The 20330-nt window shown below is 42.2% G+C and overlaps 1 protein-coding gene across 1 annotated transcript; it reads left to right on the plus strand.

Moving 5' to 3' along the window:
• Positions 1-93: 93 nt before the first annotated feature.
• On the plus strand, positions 94-9663 carry LOC6037485 (serine/threonine-protein kinase PRP4 homolog). Its single transcript, XM_038248362.1, has 4 exons — positions 94-2014; positions 2073-2143; positions 2204-2332; positions 8923-9663. Exons 1-4 carry the CDS (start codon positions 277-279, stop codon positions 9067-9069), a joined length of 2085 nt encoding a protein of 694 aa, XP_038104290.1. The 5' UTR covers positions 94-276; the 3' UTR covers positions 9070-9663.
• Positions 9664-20330: the final 10667 nt, after the last annotated feature.

The following is a 20330-nucleotide window of genomic DNA, read 5'->3' on the forward strand; positions in this document are numbered from 1 at the left end:
TTTTTACTCACAACGAAGCTTTAAAAAGGTCAACCTTTTCATCGCGAATAAACCCATCAACTGTCAACATTGAAAACGTCAAACGCACTGCTGTCAAAACTCGCAAAAAGAGAGAAGAAAAAAGCAAACGAAACTCCGCGGAGAAGGGTGGGTTTGGATAGCTGGCAAAAGCGAAGCCCTGAAGAAAAGCAAAATATTCCAGCAGCGGCAGCGCAACGCCATTTCAAAACAAAAACATTTAACCGCCGTGCGTGAATCGCGATCCGTTCGGAAACAATGCGACCCCAGTACCGTGCGCGCGGTCGTCCGGATTACGGCGGAGGAGGAGGAGGTCGATTCGGCGGTGGCAACTTTCGTGGCAGCCGCGGACGCAGACATATGCGACGACCAAGCTTCGACCACCGTCCGGCGCTGGTATCGTCGCCGCACATTCACGCTCATCACGAGCGGACACAACATCCGCAGCCACAACCCTTTCGGTCGCCGGATCGGAACTTCCATCCTGGAAATCAACACCCGCACCCCCACCACCACCACCACCACCATCATCAGCACCGGGAGTTGCAGCAGGAGGAACGGCAACCGGTACCAGCGGTTGCTGAGTGTTCCCACCGGACAGAGTCACCGTGGCAGCGTGACCGTCGTGGGGTGATTGAAGTGGCCGCTGAAGCGGTGGTGAGACCGGAAAGTCCGACGCCGTCGGAGAGGCACCGCAAGCGCAAGCGGAAGCACCGCAGCCCGACCAGCCCAGTGCTGAGCAACATTAGCTCCGGCAGCAGCATCTACGTCGAGGAGGAGGTCGAAGTCGAGATGGACAGCGACGGGAACGCTAGTCCGGATTACGACGAGGTGACCAGCGAGGAGGAAAGTGTCGAGGAAGAGGTCGAAGAGGAGGAGGAGGAGGTCGAGGAGGAGATTGTGGTTGTGAAGAAGAAGAAACGAAAGAAGGACAAGAAAAAGAAGGACCGGGAACGTCGCCACCGGAAGAAGGAAAAGAAACGCAAGAAGGAAATCCTGGAAGAGCGGATTTGTCCGCCGGAGCATGAAGTGGCCGCCCAAAAGGAGATCTTCTCGTCCGGGCAGAACATTCTGGTGAGCGTAAGCTTCGATGACGAGGCTGTTGGCGCTGGCGCGGAAGCCGATGCGTACAAGGCTTACCGGAAGGCCAAAAAGAAGAAGTCGAAGCGGGCAAAGCTCAAGGAGGAACGAAGAAAGCAGGAAGAGCTGGAGGACGAGTTTCCTTCGAGCAGTCAGAAGAGAATTCGTAAGCTGGACGACAGCATCAAACCGGTGGCCATAATCGACCTGGAACGATCACCGGGAAAGCAGGTCATCTCGAGTCCCAAGGAGGTCATCGTGCTGAGCGATGAGGAGGCCGGCGGAAGTGGCAAAAAGAAGAACAAATCCGGCACCGAGCAGGTGGGACCAAACACCCCTCCAGAGCCGGCTCCGAAATCCCCCGAATCTTACGACCCCTTCGATCCCACGAAATCTCCAATGGATTCGCTCGCATCCGGCGTCAACATGGGCAGCATCTCGACGGTTAGCTATCCGGATCATCACCAGCACCACCTCCACCACCAGCACAGGCAGCGAGTCGCGAAGGAAATCGCCTCGCCCGATCTCAACTCCGCCGACGACGGCATTCTCGATCTGCACCCATCCTCACCGATGGACCAACTCACCCCTCGGCAACCCTTCCGACAATCGCCGCAAAAAGCGCTCCGCTCAACCCCCGCCAAGAAACCGTACGCAGCGGTGCCAAGCGGATGGGAAGATCCGCTGGACGACGGGGACATCTCGCCGTACTCGCCACGGTCCAGCGACTGCGACGATCACATGTTTGATCCTCCGTCGGCGGACGGTGCCACCAACAGCTCATCCCAACAGCCCAAGACGATCGCCCTGACGGTGGACAACCTGCGGCGGGTGTTTGGCAACGACAAGAACACCCTGTACGGCGACCTGCGCCGCCCCAACGAGGCCGTCCAGCTGGTGGACGAAATGTACAAACGTGAGTACGGTTTGGTACGAACTGCCGAATTGTTACTAACGCTTCTTTATTTCAACAGCTCAAAAAGTGACCATGGAGATGCTGGACGACATGCCGAATTCTGCCGTTGATTTGCAGATCAAGGAGAAGGTAAGTTTCCCACCAACATGCAGGTGCTGGTTGCCCACAGACTCACATCTTTCCTTGCAGCTCATCCAGAAGCTCCAGCGGCAGGATCGCATCATCGAGGAGGTGAAGATCTTCCTGAAGCCACACTTCAATAAGAAGCTCATCAACAAGGAAGAGTACAAAACCATCATGAAGAAATCGGTTCCGAAGGTAAGTTTTTTTTGTGGTTTCGTGGTTTTTAAAAACCATTAGAAAACATTTTTCGGATGTTACCCCAGGCCTTCGATTGATGGGATGCCTGCATCTATTCTGAGTAGGGGATATTGGCATAGGTTAAGCACGTACTCCCAACTCCATGCAAATTGCAGATTTTTACTATTTGGGCAACATATTTTGTGAAAATGTTGTTCAGTTGAAAACGCTTAATGAGCCGTAAATGAACGTCAAAGTGCTGATATGCCACCATTAGAAGTACGATGGAGTTAAGGAGCCATTACACTACCGCAAACAAACAAACCAACTCGCACTTTTTCGTTGCCAAACTCGCAAACTATTGAACGGCCCGAGCGGTTTAGGCTTTCAGGATTTTTGTGATATTTACTTGTAGAGTCAAAACAGATCAGTAAACTTCACTTATCTGTATATTACACTTTTTTAAAGATTACATTTTTGTCAACTTATACGCGCACGATCACATCACTTTGAATTGAGATCTTCGTCGAACCAATTCTCTATGTTGAAGCAAGACTTGTCCTCCAGAACTCTGCGCCGAGCCATGCCAGACCCCGAACTCCTAAGTCCCGGGTGGACTCTTCACGGCGGCTAAGTCCCGGCGGACTCTTCACAGCGGCTAAGTCCCGGCGGACTGCGGCCTCCACCGCTAAGTCCGGCTGGACTGGGGCCTCTGCTACTGGTGGCTGCTGGCGGGTCTGGCTGGTCAGGGGCGTCTTCTGGAACTGGAACTGGACTGGAGTTGAGCTGGCTGGAACTGACTGGAACTAATTCTGGAAACTAACTGCCCTCCTCAAGAATTTTGGGGTTTTTATAGTCAGTCCCCGAAAACTCTACTAAATTTTGTTCTACTAAAAGTTGTCCGTTCCGATGAGAAGCATCGATGAACCTCATGAATTAAATTGTGCAGACCTCTGCAATTCTTCATGACTTTCCGTATGGTGTAGTGAGTACACCTCAAAATCGGAAGTCATGGGTTCGAACCATTGTCGTGAAACTTTAAATTATGTTATTGGAATATCAAAATTATGTTCCTAAAACATTCTCAAAAATGTTGGTCAATAATGAGAAGGTCGAATTCTCCATTGAACGAACATGCCAATGAATTTGGTTAAGCCACACCCTCAATTTCCCCTGTGGAAAAACATCGCACATTCATAATTGAAAGCTTAACCATTTTTTTGATTGCCTAACAATTGGCGAAATTTAATAAAGGGCTTTTCAGGTGAGGATAACTCATGATCCACACCTGTACATAAGCTTAATTATTTGTCGCGCAACGCGAGTCGACGGGTAATATTATTTATGCTTGCGTAAGCGCGCATGGTCAGAACTGTGGTGAGGTTCGAAAACTGGACAAATTTAATGATTTAAATTTGAGGTCGCTGCACTATTATACTACAGTCCATACTTGATTATCCAATGTTTCGATATTCCGAAGGTTTGTATGGGACTTCGGATTATTGAACCACGATTCTTTTTTATTTCTTTTCTTGTTTTTTACATCAATATCGAGTTATGCGACTCAATTTCAGTAAAATTTGAATCACGGTGTGTTTCCTAGAACAAACTTAAGATACAAAATTCGGCAAGTCTGATATTTGGCACCATGAAAGAAGGGCTCTTTACCGACATTTTCCAGGGTCCGGTGAAATATTTCGTCGGGGGGTCTAGAGCAACTTTTTTGTTTGAAGATTTTTTTTTTCGATTTTACAGGATTTTTCTTCAGAAAAATCGATGAAAATCGATGGGATCATGTTCATATCCATCCAATTTCTTATGAATATGCCTCAAGAGACTCTAAATAACATATCTGACTAATAATTGGCCTTAAATAAAAAAGTTGCCTAACCAAATCTACCACAATTCTTGCCTTCTTTGAAATAACCCCAAATACACCATGACATTTTAAAACATTTTCGAATCAATCACATTGTAGAGAACAATTTTCTGATCAATTTCCATAAAAAAGTACCAATTTTGGTTGAATATAAGCCGAGATATACCCAATGTCATAAAATAAAAAGTGCCTTTTTCCAAAATATTTGGATATTCCCATTCAAATAATGAACACTGCCTACTATGATATAATTAAGGATGAAATATGTTGTTGAAACATAAAACTTATACCAAACTTTGATAAAATTTATGGAAGTTATGTTGTTAGAATCATAAAAAACTAAATATATATTTTTTTAAATATATGTTTTTCTTGGGTCAACTTTCACTGTGTTTTTCACTAAAATATTCTATACTATATGTAAAAATAAGCATGCAGTAGTTTTTGTATTCTGGAGTTTTTTTGAAAAGGTCCAATAAACCAAATTTTCGGTTTTTGCTTTTTGGGTGTTTTTTTATACCCCTGACTCAAAGCGGTTTCGAAAACACCCAAAAAGCAAAAACTAGAAATTTGGTTTATTGGACCTTTTCAAAAAAAAACTCCAGTATTGTGCTATGCTATGTCTTTACGCCTTTTAATACAATTTAAATGTTAATGGTTTCACTGTAATTTCAAAACATCAAAAAATTTCATTTTTTAAAATTTCCAAAAATTTTAAAATTTTAAAATTTGTTATTTTTTTTTAATTTCAGAGATTTTAACAATTTAAAAAAATCACAAAATTCAAACAATTTAAATTTTTTTAAATTTAATTTTTTATAATTTCAAAAATTTCAGAAATTTAAAAAAAATCAATGATTTAAAAAAATTAAAAAAAAATTAACAAATTTACAAAAATCACAAAATTTTCAAACTTTTAAAAATTACAAAAAAAATCAAGAATTTTAAAAATTTGAAAATTTCCAAATTTTAACAATTTCAAAAATTTAAAAAATTTAAAGATTTCAAAAATTCAAAAATTTTTTTTTAGATAAATAGGGGAAATCTACCCTTTCCAATCAAACACCTATCTTCGTCATATGGAGAGTTTGATGCTCGATTAAAGCTCCAAAAATACTATTTGGGCTATAAACTTACCAGCAACAGCACCGCCTCGAGTAAGCACGCAAATGTATGCCACTTACTGGCCAAAAAGATCACATTTAATGCACTTTTGATCATAATTTGTATTTTGCGAGACCACTTCTCATCATTTTGTTGGCACACACAGTGACACACACGAGAATCCCTCAAACGCTTAATGAATATCGCCAAAATTAACTTTTCACTTTCGCTTACTTTTTCACGGCGCTTAAGATATGAAATTGCTTCCAACTACCGGCAACATGTTCTTTTGCACATTAGTTGGTCACTCACTTGAATAATAATCCCGAAAAATGTAATAAATTAGCAAGCGCCATCAAAAAAACAAACGCGCCAAGTCGTTTGACGTTTCAATTTTCACTTTGCATTCCAATCGAAGGCTGAAGAAAACCGAGCGAGAGACGAAGGCAAAAAAGAACAAAGGCTGGCCGTCAACACCACCAGCAGCACAGCCAGCGATGCCAGGAAACTTTCCTTATAAATGCCACTTTTCGTGAGTGTTCGTTTGAACTGTCAGCGCAAATGGCAACACTCGACAGAGTGTTGGAAGAAAAAAGAACTAAGCCGATATTTGAAAAATGGGCGTGGCCCAATGCATTCGGCTCGATTAGAATACCCTTGGGATTTTTTTTTGTTAAATGCTTGGTAAAGAAATAGAATAACTTTTAGTGAAAGTGAAAATAAACAGAAATGTTCACAAAAACTTGCTCTACTCGTTGGTGTACTTGGTTTTAGTAAAATTCAAGGGAGACTCTAGATTATCCAGCATCATTCAAACACGACCGCTTATTAGGATTAAAATGGGTAGATTTCCCCTAAAATATGAAAATGAAAAAAAACTTATTTTTTTAAATCTATCCAATAACATTTTAAAATTAAAAAAAAGTAAGCATTGATTTTTTTTAAAGAAGTAAAATTTTGAAATTTTTTGATTTTTTTTTATTTTAAAATTTTTGAATTTGAGATTTTTAAAATTTCTGAATTTTTTGTAATCTTTGAAATTTTTGAAATAATTTCTGAAAATTATGATTTTAAAAGTTTAAAAAACGAGCTTCAACCCCATATCCAGATTTTCTCGATCGTAATTTGTCGATGGTAGATCGAAAAATCATTCATTCAGTCGCCAGCCAGCGACAAGTTAAGACGTGTTTTGCTCGTGTTGTCATCTCGCGTGCTTGGAATTTTTTGACAGATGGAGGTGGAGGAATCCTCCGAGGAGGAAGATTTTCGTCCCGTCCGCGGGAATCGGAAGCGGAAGAAGTCCAGCGAGGTCACTGGAATCGGCATCGAAGGAGAAAAAGTTGAGAAGACCCTGCTCAACAACAACAAGTTCAGCCCGCTAGCGGATAACAAAAACAACAACAATGCCAGCCCAGCAGGAGGAGGGGACGCCCCGGCGGTTCCACCACCCGGCCAGTCGGCAGGTAAACAAAAGCAACCACCTTTGCTGGTGAAGAACACCACGGATTTTTACAAGCTCGTGGCGATAGTGGAAAGTTGTAAATTTGGTTTCAACCCGATTTACAAACTAACCCGATTTGGAACCAAGGTGACCTGCTTCTCTGTCAAAGATTTTGACAAGTTGCAAGAGCTCCTCAAGAAGAAGAAAGTGGAATTCTACACCCATGATCGGCGGAGCGAACGAAATCATCGGGTAGTTCTTCGTGGTTTACCTGATGAACTGAAACCGGACGAGGTTAAGTACCTGCTGAAAGGGATCTCAAGCTGGACGCGCTGGAGGTTCATGTCATCAAGCGGAAGGAAAAGTCCACCGTGGACGAAACTCCGTACATTGTGGTCTTCCCCAAGGGATACACCAATCTGAAGAAGCTCTCTGCAATGAAAGTTGTGGCAAGCACTATCATCCGGTGGGAGGCCTACCGGAACAAGCGGCCGAACGTGACCCAGTGCAGGAACTGCTTGCAGCTGGGTCATGGAACCAGGAACTGTCACCTCAAGGGGAGGTGCAACAACTGTGGGGGTCCCCACAAGACGGACGAGTGCGAAGTCCAGGAAGCCCAGCCAAAGCGGTTTGCCAACTGCTCTGGAGCCCACGAAGCCACGGACCGCAGCTGCCCTAAGCGTGCGGACTTCATCCAGAGGCGCCAGCAGGCGTCGAAACCGAAACCGCCGGCAAGGAAGGCGGAGAAGCAGAGTCCAGCAGTTCCGGCGTTCACGCCGGCGGAGTTCCCTCCGCTGTCGGGCGCAGTTCCGGACGGAAAATCGAAGGATCGCCCTCGCCCAGCAGGAAAAAGCCAAGGAAGCAGTGGCTCCCGAGACGGTGGAGCCACGAAGGAGGAAGCCGGGGAGGTGCTCTACAGTTCGGCTGAGCTGTGGGGCATTTTCTCCGAGTACATCGGCAGGTTCAAGGCCTGTAAGACCCGCTTGGACCAAGTAACCCTGGTCAGTTACATAATCTCCAAGTATGGAGTTTAAGGAGTTGTTTTTTTTTGTTATATATTAGTTATTTAACGATCCTCGGTCCCAACCTGGTCACAGCACCTAAAAGGACCTAATAAAAATAAGTTATGAATAAAAAAAAAAGATCGAAAAATAGGAAGATGGCGTCGCTTTTTTTAGACAACGTTTTTTAATTTTTTTCCATCGAAACCAACAACTTTGTCGACTTTATTTTGCTGGGCGAGATAGGACGCCGTCTATTTTTAAGAGGATGACTCAGCACTTTTCCACTCTAGCACTTAAAAAAAACTAACTTAATCCACCTATGTGGTTGGAGCCTTCCTCCCTTATTACCAACAATGGCTGATATGATGGAATTGTACAAAAAATTTATCTATTTTTAAGATCCGGAATAAAAAAGTACATAAATATCACTTAAGTGGCCATATCTCGAGACAGAGTTGCCGGATCATCAATGTTATGGACTCGTTGGAAAGGTCTTTTGATAACCTAACCAACGATGGGTCGGATGGTGGACCCGGACATAGTTTACATACATTTAAGTGAGATCCGGATATATGTGAAAACACATTTTTATACATAACTTTTGAACTACTTATTGAAACTTCAATCTGTATAAAACTCGATCTATGAGACTCTAAACCAAGTCGAATGCAACAGGTTCGGGTCAAATCGGTTCAGCCAGTGCCGAGAAACATGAGCTAGTTTGTTGGTCACATACATACATACACACACACATACACACACACACAGACATTTGTTCAGTTTTAGATTCTGAGTCGATATGTATACATGAAGGTGGGTCTACGACGTCTTTATACAAAGTTCATTTTTAGAGCAGGATTATAGCCTTACCTCAGTGAGGAAGGCAAAACAGATGGCAGCACGATGTAACGCCACGTCCCTATTACGATCGAATGATCTCAATCTACTATCGATAAATTACGATCGTAATCTTATTATCGAGAAATTACGATCGAATGCAATAGTCACCACAAAGTTTTTGTAGGACAAAAGGTGTTCAAAATGACCTCCTGAACAAGAGAAAATTTAAAAAAATGTGGGCATGAGAGGGTACACTGGAGTCACCTGGAGTGTTCTGCAAGCTCGGAAGTAACGAAACGAAAAACCAGCCAAACTAAGTTTCACTTGCTACTCGTTCCAGATCTGCCACAGCCGGTCCGGCGAGATCAACCCGGTCAAGATCCAGAACCTGATCATGGCGTACGTGAAGAAGGCGGTGGCGAAGCGGAAGATCGCGGGCAGCAGCAGCGGCAACGCGATCGTGTCGTCCACGACCGCGGTCACGTGATAGTACCGGGCGGCGGCGCACCTTGTATTATACGAGAGCTAAGAGATGGAGATGGTGTCTCTGGGAGAGTGGCCACGTGCAACGGTCCCGCCGACGCCTCCGCCGCGAAGAGGGACAGATATTTCAATTGAAACATTTTAGGGTGGTAAGGCTTGGAAGGAGGCAGCAGAATCAGAGGGAGTGTAAGTTTTAATTTATAATTTCTTATTTTCTCATTCTCAACGCATCCTTTCCCATGCTGAATCGATAGGCTTATTTTTGGACACTCGATTTAAAAATCAATCATTGCAATCTAACGCGTACGAACTTATTAGTTGATATTAAGTAAATTAATACATATATTATTATTTTCATGAAAAACAACATTGAACTGTGTACCGTTCGTAGACGAATCGAACTAGTGAAATACAAGCTCCTTGAGGAGTGTTACATAATAAGGCAACAGTGGAGTGAATTGTAAGAATAGCATTAAATTTCAATGTGAAGATTTTCTAGAATCTAGATGATGTTGTTTAAGTGCAAACACGTATAAAGTTTTAATAATCCCCCTTTGAATAAAAATTCGGCACATGGAGTGCACTTTAGTGTGAGGAACTAATTGCGACTTGTTTCATTTATCTTTTCCCCTGAAACGACACACAAGCACAAAGCAATTCTTCTTTGAGCAATCACTAACATATCACACGAGTGTACCCGGGTGTACTTGCCAAAGTACTCTCCCGAATCCTGTGGAGCAAGCTGAGACCGATGACTGAGGCATTAGGCGGCGAATACCGGTGCGGTTTTCGAGCGGGTCGTTTCAGACCAAAGAAACGAACTTTGGAAGATATTGGTAGGACAAGGCTTTTCGGCAAAAATAAAGAAGGTATTATACTCTGACAAACAGACAAACAGCCGTTCCTTTTAACATCCACTGACCCCTCGTTGTTTTCGTTTTTGACGTTTGTCATTATTTTTACCAGAAACACAATAGGTTTATTCCCGTATCTATAGAATTGCAAAATGTCAGCACTGCCGCTCGAATCGAGTCCGTCCCATATGTAAAAACAGCAAGCCGAGATAACACATGTCAAATTTGTCCCGCCCATAGGACTACGTGTTAGAATTTCACGAAAAAGTGGATTTTCTCCGGTTTACATGATTTCTAACCAAACTGCATCATTAGGGGAGCTGGGGGTAAGACGGCCAGGCGGGGTAAGACGGCCACCCCACTGTTTTACTAAGTATACTAATGAATATTACTAAAATGTTTAGCAATACTGTTCCTCATGCTAAATAATGCATATGGAGTCACCTTTGCCAAAAATATTGTTTGAAATAGTTTAAAAATAGCTCAAAATAAACAAATAATTTTGAACTTGAAACTGGATGTAATTTTCATGAATTACAACTTAGGCATTTTGTTAGATAACAATATGTTTTCCTGTCTTTAAATATTTTTTAATGTTAAATTGAAGTTTTCCCTAGATTATGTCCCTCGAAAAAGTTTAGAAAATGCGTTGAGCTATTTACAAAAATTGTTTTAAAAATTATTTATTTGGGGGCAAGACGGCCACCTCCTCCGGGGGTAAGACGGCCACCCATAATTTGTAGATTTTAATTGATATAGGTTATATTTTTGACGGTTTTTGACTATTAAGACATATTTGTAGATAAAGAAAAGCATTTTCAAAAAAACTATCCATTTTTAACCCTCTCACGCCCATGGTTACTCCAGAGCACCAAAACTTTGAACTCAAATATCTCGGAACTGACACAACTTTTCATGATGCTTTAAGTTGCAGGTGTTCATGTAGAATGTATACTAACATCTCCCCAAATTTCATCAAATTTGGTTAAGCACAAGCAAAGTTACAGTGTGAAATGTAAACAAAAATGGGCCAATTTTAGGGAAATAAATAAGACCTGTTTTCGAAAGCCCGTAAAAAATACCAAACACAAAATTTTATGAAACAAAAAATGTTTTGCTATCATTTGAACCTTGGACAAGAACCCCTGTGAATAACATTGTGAGTTTGGACCGGTTTTAAGTGTTTTTCAACCTTTTTCATTTGGTGCACCAGAGCACCACCTAGGCATATGAGCAACTACCCAAGTAACCATCCAGCACTAACAGAAATCATTAATAGGCTGTAAACCAGCATTCAACAGCTAATCTGCTGTAAAACAGCTAATGTGAGAGCAAATCAGCACTAAAGCAACTGCTCTAGCAATAGCTAAAATGCAGCTGATTTCGTGCAGGTACTAGCAACACTGCTTAATTTTTTCCCATTTTACTGGCAACACAGTAGAGGAGGGAAAAAGAAAGATTGATGAAAACCAAAACAAAATATTTCTAGCTCGCTCATCCCTCAATGAAACAAACCAGCTGAGCTGAGAAAAAAATAGACGGCTTTCGGTCGCAGTTAAGATTCCTTATTTTACCTGATAAAAAAACATGTTTATGCTGTTGCTGTTAAATTGCGGAGTAACTGAACATTCTTTGGAACAAAAACTTCTGCTGGACAGATTTCTAGAAGGATGGAAGTTGGCGTTCTTTGGGCCAGTTTGGTGTTCAACGCAAATGGCAATTGCCCCGTGGGAACCACAATGTCCCGAAGCGTGAATTTAATACAATCAACATTTTTGTTACAGTTCTCCGGACACTTTAAATAAATCTGTTCAAGACGATCTTATGATAAACTAGTTCGAGCGAAAATGAGATGAACCTTCCAGCAAGAAACAGGAACATTCAAATACTACTGAAACTGCGCCCGGATGCCACCACATATTTAGGCGTGACGGCAAAGGTGCATGATTCGACCAAAGTAAACATCAACAACACGTTCCTGGCATCAAGTCTCCAATACCAAGCATTTCATCAAATAAATTGTTCCTCCTCTCAGCCGTTTCCTCCAATCAGCTGTGTCGGTAAAGAAGATGTAAACAAACCGAAAATAGAACTGGGGTAGGAGGAGGAGAGAGAAAGAGATAACAACATTTTTGCATCTCATATTTTTTTGACGTTTTGCAGGGCCGGATCAACAACAGTAGGGGCTCAGCTCTAAAACAGAAATATAAAGTCCAAACTCAGCTGCAAATCAGTTGTAAAAGCGCATTTCCAGCAATGTCCGAAACAATTCAGCTGTTATTCACTGCAGGTAAAGCGCTGTTAGTGCTAAACAATTACTACTTTTAGTGCTGATTGGTTACTTGGGTAAATATTCAGGAGCACTTTTTTCTAAATTACAGAAATAGCTTATTTTTATCAAAACAAAAGTTTATAAACGTTTTGACTATTCATAAACAAGACAAAACATTGTTATTAGACCGATAATTTTATTATTTTCCTCATTTTTCATGAAAATGGTTGTTTGTGGGTTTTGAATGACCCAAGTAACCAATCAGCACTAAAAGTAGTAATTGTTTAGCACTAACAGCGCTTTACCTGCAGTGAATAACAGCTGAATTGTTTCGGACATTGCTGGAAATGCGCTTTTACAACTGATTTGCAGCTGAGTTTGGACTTTATATTTCTGTTTTAGAGCTGAGCCCCTACTGTTGTTGATCCGGCCCTGCAAAACGTCAAAAAAATATGAGATGCAAAAATGTTGATATCTCTTTCTCTCTCCTCCTCCTACCCCAGTTCTATTTTCGGTTTGTTTACATCTTCTTTACCGACACAGCTGATTGGAGGAAACGGCTGAGAGGAGGAACAATTTATTTGATGAAATGCTTGGTATTGGAGACTTGATGCCAGGAACGTGTTGTTGATGTTTACTTTGGTCGAATCATGCACCTTTGCCGTCACGCCTAAATATGTGGTGGCATCCGGGCGCAGTTTCAGTAGTATTTGAATGTTCCTGTTTCTTGCTGGAAGGTTCATCTCATTTTCGCTCGAACTAGTTTATCATAAGATCGTCTTGAACAGATTTATTTAAAGTGTCCGGAGAACTGTAACAAAAATGTTGATTGTATTAAATTCACGCTTCGGGACATTGTGGTTCCCACGGGGCAATTGCCATTTGCGTTGAACACCAAACTGGCCCAAAGAACGCCAACTTCCATCCTTCTAGAAATCTGTCCAGCAGAAGTTTTTGTTCCAAAGAATGTTCAGTTACTCCGCAATTTAACAGCAACAGCATAAACATGTTTTTATCAGGTAAAATAAGGAATCTTAACTGCGACCGAAAGCCGTCTATTTTTTTCTCAGCTCAGCTGGTTTGTTTCATTGAGGGATGAGCGAGCTAGAAATATTTTGTTTTGGTTTTCATCAATCTTTCTTTTTCCCTCCTCTACTGTGTTGCCAGTAAAATGGGAAAAAATTAAGCAGTGTTGCTAGTACCTGCACGAAATCAGCTGCATTTTAGCTATTGCTAGAGCAGTTGCTTTAGTGCTGATTTGCTCTCACATTAGCTGTTTTACAGCAGATTAGCTGTTGAATGCTGGTTTACAGCCTATTAATGATTTCTGTTAGTGCTGGATGGTTACTTGGGGAGCCAATCAAAGAAACCTGAAAATGCAGAGATTTTAGAATTTGTAGTTAATACTTCAGAAATATGGTCTTACAGCAAAGAATAAGTAGTTTTTAACACATTTCGAAGCGTTTTCAAACAAATGAACCAATAGATTTGAAGAAAACGAGATTTTGTGGTAAAAAAAAGTTGCTCATCTTCCTGATGGTGCTCTGGTGCACCACTTCAAATTCTACTTTTTTGCCTCAATTCGATGTTTGTGGGTCAAAGTAAAGTATTTCCTGCATTATTGTACCAAAATTAAGCCATTTACTATTTTTACGATAAGCAAACAGCTCTGGGCGTTAGAGGGTTAATCAAAATCAAACATTCTTTACTGTGATATAGCAAAACTCATTGAATAGTATGAAATCCTATCAAACTTTTCATAAAAATCGCTAATTTAATATTGTTTACACAATTTTGATTTACTTATTCTAATCAAAATACACAAACTAATTATTTTGCATCAAATTGTGTTTGTTTTGTAGTAAGTTTTTCATAAAATGTGGTCGCAATAATATGAAATTCACTGAGCCAAAATATGAAAATTTTTAAACAGCATTTTTCTTCACATTTGAAACCTGATTTTTTAAACCAAAATAGTTATGATGTTCAGAGAAGTCTGTTCAACCAACCTTGTAGGAATTTGGGTGGATTTAGCAAAGTTATTAAGTTAATTTATAGCACTGGCCGTCTTACCCCACATGGGTGGCCGTCTTACCCCGCGTATTTCATATATATACGATTTCAATTATTTTTTAAAATTCCTGAAAAGTATTGAAAATTGGTTTTTAGACTAACTAATTTATGTCATTTCTATAATGGACTAGTAGTAGAACAATATGTACGTAATTTGAGATCAAAATAATCTGTTGTGTAAATTTTATTAGACTTCTCCCTTAGGGTGGCCGTCTTACCCCCATCTCCCCTACCTCAAAATTGGCAAAAATTCGAAAATTTAATTATTGTGGATTTTGCTCGTAGCTGGATTTTCTGGCATCTTCTCACGATCATTGGACCTAGGGATTCCCAGTTGGTGTGAAAAATTAATTTGTAGAAAAATTGTGGATTAAAATTTTGCTTTTTTATCACTTCTCCGACATCAGGAATAATTGTTTGAACATGGTCGCAATTTTTTTATTCGGTCGGAAAAATATTATTTTTCTTGAAAAAACTTTCATTTTTAATCACATGATCACCCCTAATTCTGGCTCGATGCCGCCATCATGCGACCGCGTGCTCCGTTTGTTTGTCAACAAAGCTGCAGCTGGATGGTGAGACGAAGTGAGGGGGGAAGAGATTTTGACATTTTTATGCCCGCATCTGGCCCGCCGCCTATTTCGTCGGTCGTTGAGTCGCCGGTCGTTTCGAGCGACCGAGTCCAGCTAGGAACTGATCGTACAATACATATGGGACGGACTAGCTTCGAGCGGCAGTGCAGCCAGCAAAAAGATTTTTTTTGCAGGGCATTCCCGTACTTGTCTGCAACTCTCTCTCTTTTGCAGCAGTTCTGCAAGAGAGCAAGAAAAGGAACGGATGTGCGACAAAAGGTCGAAATACATAAGGTCGAATGGACAAAAGGTCGAATGCCAAAGGTCGAATGGACAAAAGGTCGAATGCCAAAGGTCGAAAGACATAAGGTCGAATAGACAAAAGGTCGAATGTGAAAAAATGAAACAAATAATTGTAATTATGTATAAACTTATACAAAATCCCTAAAAAAAAATGTCTTGCAAACAATTCTGATTTTTTTCTGTGAGTTAATCCTTGGTTTATCCATCCTTTTAGTAATGATTGTTGAGATGAACAACCCTGTAGTCGTCATCGAGTCGACCTAGTCGGCCGAACCCCCTGTCGACCTCACGCGCAGCTGTCAGAGCTGCAAAACAACAACAAAAAAATGTGTTGCGTCATCCGTTACAAAAGCACGCGCTTAATAAAGTTCTCCAGTTTATTTTGATAAACTACGCGTTTTTCTCCGGAACAAATCCGACCAACCTGCCACTCTGCTCATCAGGTTATGAGCCCAGGTTGCGCGAGTGCCGAAAAGTTGTTTTTCGCGGCGTTTTAGTGAGTGAAGTTTGGAAGTTGGTGGAACGGATTGAGGATGGAGACCAACAGCGTTGTTGCGGGAGTTCCACTCTTCGTTGGCTCGAACTACCGGTCGTGGAAGTGCCGGATGCTGGCCGTGCTGGACGAGCACGAGCTGGAAGAATGCATCCAGCAGGAGGCGGCGGAAGTGGAGGAGCTGAAGGTGAAGGAGGAGGACACGGCGGCGCAGAAGGAGGTAAAGTTGAAGGCGGCGGAGAAGAGGAAGAAGAAGGAGAAACGGTGCCGGTCGTTTCTGCTTTCGCGGCTGGATGACGACCACGTCGAGCAGGTCCAGGACAAGTCGACGCCGAGGGAGATTTGGCTGGCCCTGGCTGCGATGTACGAGCGGCAAAGTTTGGCGAAACGTTTGCACCTGAAGCAGGAGCTGATTCGTCAAGTGCCGTTTACTCGACGAGGAGATGAGGAAGAACTCCAGCGAATCGGTCGGTGTGAAGACGGGGGAAGCAGCTTTCTCGGGAACGAGTGCGCTGAAGTCGCAACAGCAGAAAAAGAAGAAGGCGTTCAAGTGCTTTGTTTGCGAAAAAGAGGGCCATAAAGCTGCAGACTGTCCGGAGAAGAAGTCCGACGCGACGAAAGCGAGCGCACGCTACGGGTCGAGTGACGACGAGGTGTGCTTCGTCGGCGTGGAGAAGCTTCCGGAGCTGCGGGAGGTGAGCTGGATCGTGGACTCTGGTTCATCGGAACACATCGCCAAAGATCGTGAGTTGTTCGAGGAGCTCGTGCCGCTGAAGAAACCGGTGACAATCGCCGTTGCCAAGAAGGGGAAGTCAATCGTTGCTGAGCATCGTGGCGTGATCCGTCTGACCTCAGCCGTGGACGGAAAGACGATCCCGATCGCGCTGAAGGACGTTCTGTACATCCCGGAAGCCTGCGCGAACATGTTGTCGGTTCGGAAACTGGACGAGCGCGGACTGAAGGTGGTGTTCAGTTCGGGAACAGTGAGCATCAAGCAGGAGGAGAGAACTGTGGCGATCGGAAAGCAGTCGGGGAGGCTGTACCTGCTGGTTCTACACGAACGTGGACCAGGTCGCGTGCCTGAAGATCCGGAGGGATGCTTCGAGGGCGGAAGCGACGAAGCGGAGAAAACCAAACCACTACGAGGCCGAAGCAAGCGAGAACCGAAGCAGGACAAGAAGGCGTACACGGGCTTCGCCTTGAGTGCAGTTGACTGCGCCCCTGTTGCGGAAATCGAGGAGCAGCCTGACGTATCGAGGAAGAAGACTGCTGGTTCTGCGCGGAAGCCGGATGGCGGAGCGGCAGAAACGTTTTTGGAAGTCTGCGTCCCTGCAGCAACGAAGATCAAGGAGAAGTTGAGAACAGAGGTTCCGAAGATGCGAGCGAGGCATCGACGAGCGAGTGGAGCAGGACACGGGCAAGGAGCCGGTGAGACCTGCTGCGAAGGAAGACCGAAGGAAGATCATCGAGGTCAAGAAGGTAATCGGCCTGGAGCAGGCGGATGTCGTGGGTGTGCTGATTCAGCGGGGGCTGATCATTGTGATCCGGTGGCATCGTGCGGGACATGACGACTCCCAGGATTGAGCGGGGGTGTTGAGATGAACAACCCTGTAGTCGTCATCGAGTCGACCTAGTCGGCCGAACCCCCTGTCGACCTCACGCGCAGCTGTCAGAGCTGCAAAACAACAACAAAAAAATGTGTTGCGTCATCCGTTACAAAAGCACGCGCTTAATAAAGTTCTCCAGTTTATTTTGATAAACTACGCGTTTTTCTCCGGAACAAATCCGACCAACCTGCCACTCTGCTCATCAATGATCTTTTTTTTTTAAATAAGCAGAATAATTTCCAAACCAGTTTTTGAGAAGATTTCCATTCTTCCAAACATGAGCAGAAAGCAGGGAAGAACTGTGAGTGCTTGAGTGTGTATTGGTGTCGCAAGTGGGTTCCTAACGTTGTGTGACGGCTGACAGCTGGCGTGGCCGGTACCTGATGATGTAGCAAATCCTGTGAATGCTGTGGATGATTTGGCCGCAAGATGACACGAGGAAGAAGCTACATTGCCGTCACTTTAGCACCAACCGGAGGATGCTGCTTGCTTTGCCTGCTGAGATGTGTGACGGGAAGGGGGGGAGGGGGGGTATGTGATCAAGGCTGTGAAGAAAACAGCGGCGGTTTGCATGAAAGAGGATGTGCGTTTGCTAGTGTTTGTGCTGGTGGCTTGGCACACTGCAAGCGGTTGCTTTGATGCCGGTGACCGTGAGTGACCGGGAGGTTGTACTTCCGAAATGTCAATGGCTGCCGTCGAGATCATTGAAGCTGGTGAGTTCGTTCTTTGTTGGATGTATTTGTGATTTTGAATGTTTCGGAATTGAGTTGGTTTAAGTTCGTCATCAAGCTTCAAGTTTAAATAACATTGTGACGTTACGCAAAACCTCTCAGCTTTCCTGAAAAGACTAAGTGACGCAAGCGACCTTTTTTCACAGCTAAGCGTTTTGACATTTTCCCTATTGAGAAATGCCATAATCATTTCTAGAGTTTTTTTTAATAGGTCCTATAAACATATGAAAGACAATAGTTTATAGGTCCTTTTAAAAAAACTCTGGATTTAAAGAATTGTATGATTGGTCATGAATGTAAGGAAGCATGAATGAGTACTACTTTTAAATTAAATATTCTCGTCGCGTAAATAATGCATATTCGGACGTTAAACTCAAACGCGTTGACTTTCTAATTACTCATTACGATTTGATTTTGTTAATTCATAAAATAATAATGTTTTATAATCCGGTTGATATAATATTTTATACAGTTTTGGTCGTCTCGGCAGATTTTTTTTTGCGTTTTTTAAGCATTCGTGTCGACAAATTATTTACATTGAACGCGTGTTTTTTTTTATATTGAAAACAGTAAAATAATTGCAAAAGCAGCAAAACCTAATCATATCACTTGAGCTCGATAAACATGGTAACTCGTCGTTCGCTTCGTTAATCAATACCGCACTAAAAATCAATCATTTAAAACTCCTGAAATCATCCCAACTTACAAGTTACACTGTTTAATCCTTCATTCTTTAATTACAAATGATTTTGGTTTTATCTTTCCACAGCCGGCTGTCTAAGATTAAACCATTTCATTAAAAACTTTACAACAGATAAACGGGAAATGTCTCATCCGCAGCACCCGATTGCTTGCCTTGAGAATAAAATATAATACCTTTCAACAAACACTATGATTTTGGGTCGCATCATCATCTTCTATGATGAATCCTGACCAAACACCATATCCTACTAACCAATTTTCAGGTTCCTGGCGCTCGTGAGGTGTAAGCACAGAGTAAATCAGCTGCCCTAGTAGCAACCTGCGCTAACTAACATTCCCGTCCCTTAAACTCGAGGTCTACAAACTGACATGGCGGGCGCCGTTGGTGGCCAATGACTGTTACCTATTCGCAACTGATCTAGTTTTGGCAATCATGGTGTTTTATCTTTTCAGCGCATTCATACATGCTGTTGATAAGGGAAACACCACTAGATCGTCGAAGCCTATGACCAGTAGTGCTGAAAGGATATTACGGTTCTGTTCAGCAACGGAGGGGCAACCATGGGTGATCTCTCATGCTCATGCTCAGATTTCCATTCTTCCAAACATGAGCAGATCTTTTAAAAAAAAATTCAGCATCTGAAAAATGTTGGAAGTTTATTTTTATTTTAAAAAATAACCTATTCTTGATTGTCGTATTATTTTTGTGAGATTTTCCCTTCTTTCATACATGAGCAGTTCTTTAAAACAAAAGTTCGACTTATAAAATATTTTAGGAATCTATTTTTATTGTTAAAAACAACAAATTCTTGATTGTCAAAATATTTTTCTGAGTTTATCCAGTCTTTCAAACATTCCTTGAAAAAAAAAAGTTCAACTTCTGAAATTTGTTGGAAGTTTATTTTCAAAGACAACCCATTCTTGACTGTCAACATATTTTTGTGAGTTTTTTCATTCTTTCTATTTTGGAAGTTTATTTTTATTTTTAAAAACAACTTACTCTTGACTGCCGTAATGTTTTTGCGAGTTTTTCCATTCTTTAAATAGTTTCGAAAAATGAAAAAGTCTTGCTTTTTTTAAATATTGTTGCAAGTTTTCTATCCTTTTACAATCTATCTTTCATGGTCACAATAGATCCTAAGAAAAATCTGACTTCAAAAACATAGCTGTATAAATAAAAATAAAAAAAATCGTATTTATTTATATTTTTAAAGAAAAAACCCCTCTATCCCACCCCCCTTTTTCAAAAAGCCTCCAACAATCCGGGGGCAAGTTCTCTAAATTTTTAAGAATATAGAAGTGAAATTAAAGAAAATTTATAAATCACCTTATCATTATTTGTGTATTTAGGCTCAAATCAAAAGTTTTGTTTGGTAAAATGTGTTTTTTTAAGTTCGACCTTTTGTCCATTCGACCTTTTGTCATACATTCCGTTCGAAGGCTTGATTGTTGAGGCAATTGCAAACCTCTTTGTTACACCTTAGCCTATCCACCCCGGAATTCAAACTGACGACCTTTGGATTGTGAGTTCAACTGCCTACCAGCGAATCCACCGAGGTAGGACCCAGGGAGACGACTCCTCCACCTGGACTGAGTGTGTGTGCCTGCCTGGGTCATACTTCGATAACCCCTGACATAACGGATTTCTTTCTAACGTT

Source organism: Culex quinquefasciatus, chromosome 1 (genome assembly GCF_015732765.1).
Source record: "Culex quinquefasciatus strain JHB chromosome 1, VPISU_Cqui_1.0_pri_paternal, whole genome shotgun sequence".
In the NCBI taxonomy this organism is placed as follows: Eukaryota; Metazoa; Arthropoda; class Insecta; order Diptera; family Culicidae; genus Culex; species Culex quinquefasciatus.

Bases quoted from the DNA above. Each gene is read 5' to 3' on its own strand.
- LOC6037485 (XM_038248362.1), top strand. From the start codon at position 277: ATGCGACCCCAGTACCGTGCGCGCGGTCGTCCGGATTACGGCGGAGGA. The intron at 2,015-2,072 runs GTGAGTACGGTT...TTATTTCAACAG, and splicing joins GGTGGACGAAATGTACAAAC to CTCAAAAAGTGACCATGGAG. The intron at 2,144-2,203 runs GTAAGTTTCCCA...CTTTCCTTGCAG, and splicing joins ATTTGCAGATCAAGGAGAAG to CTCATCCAGAAGCTCCAGCG.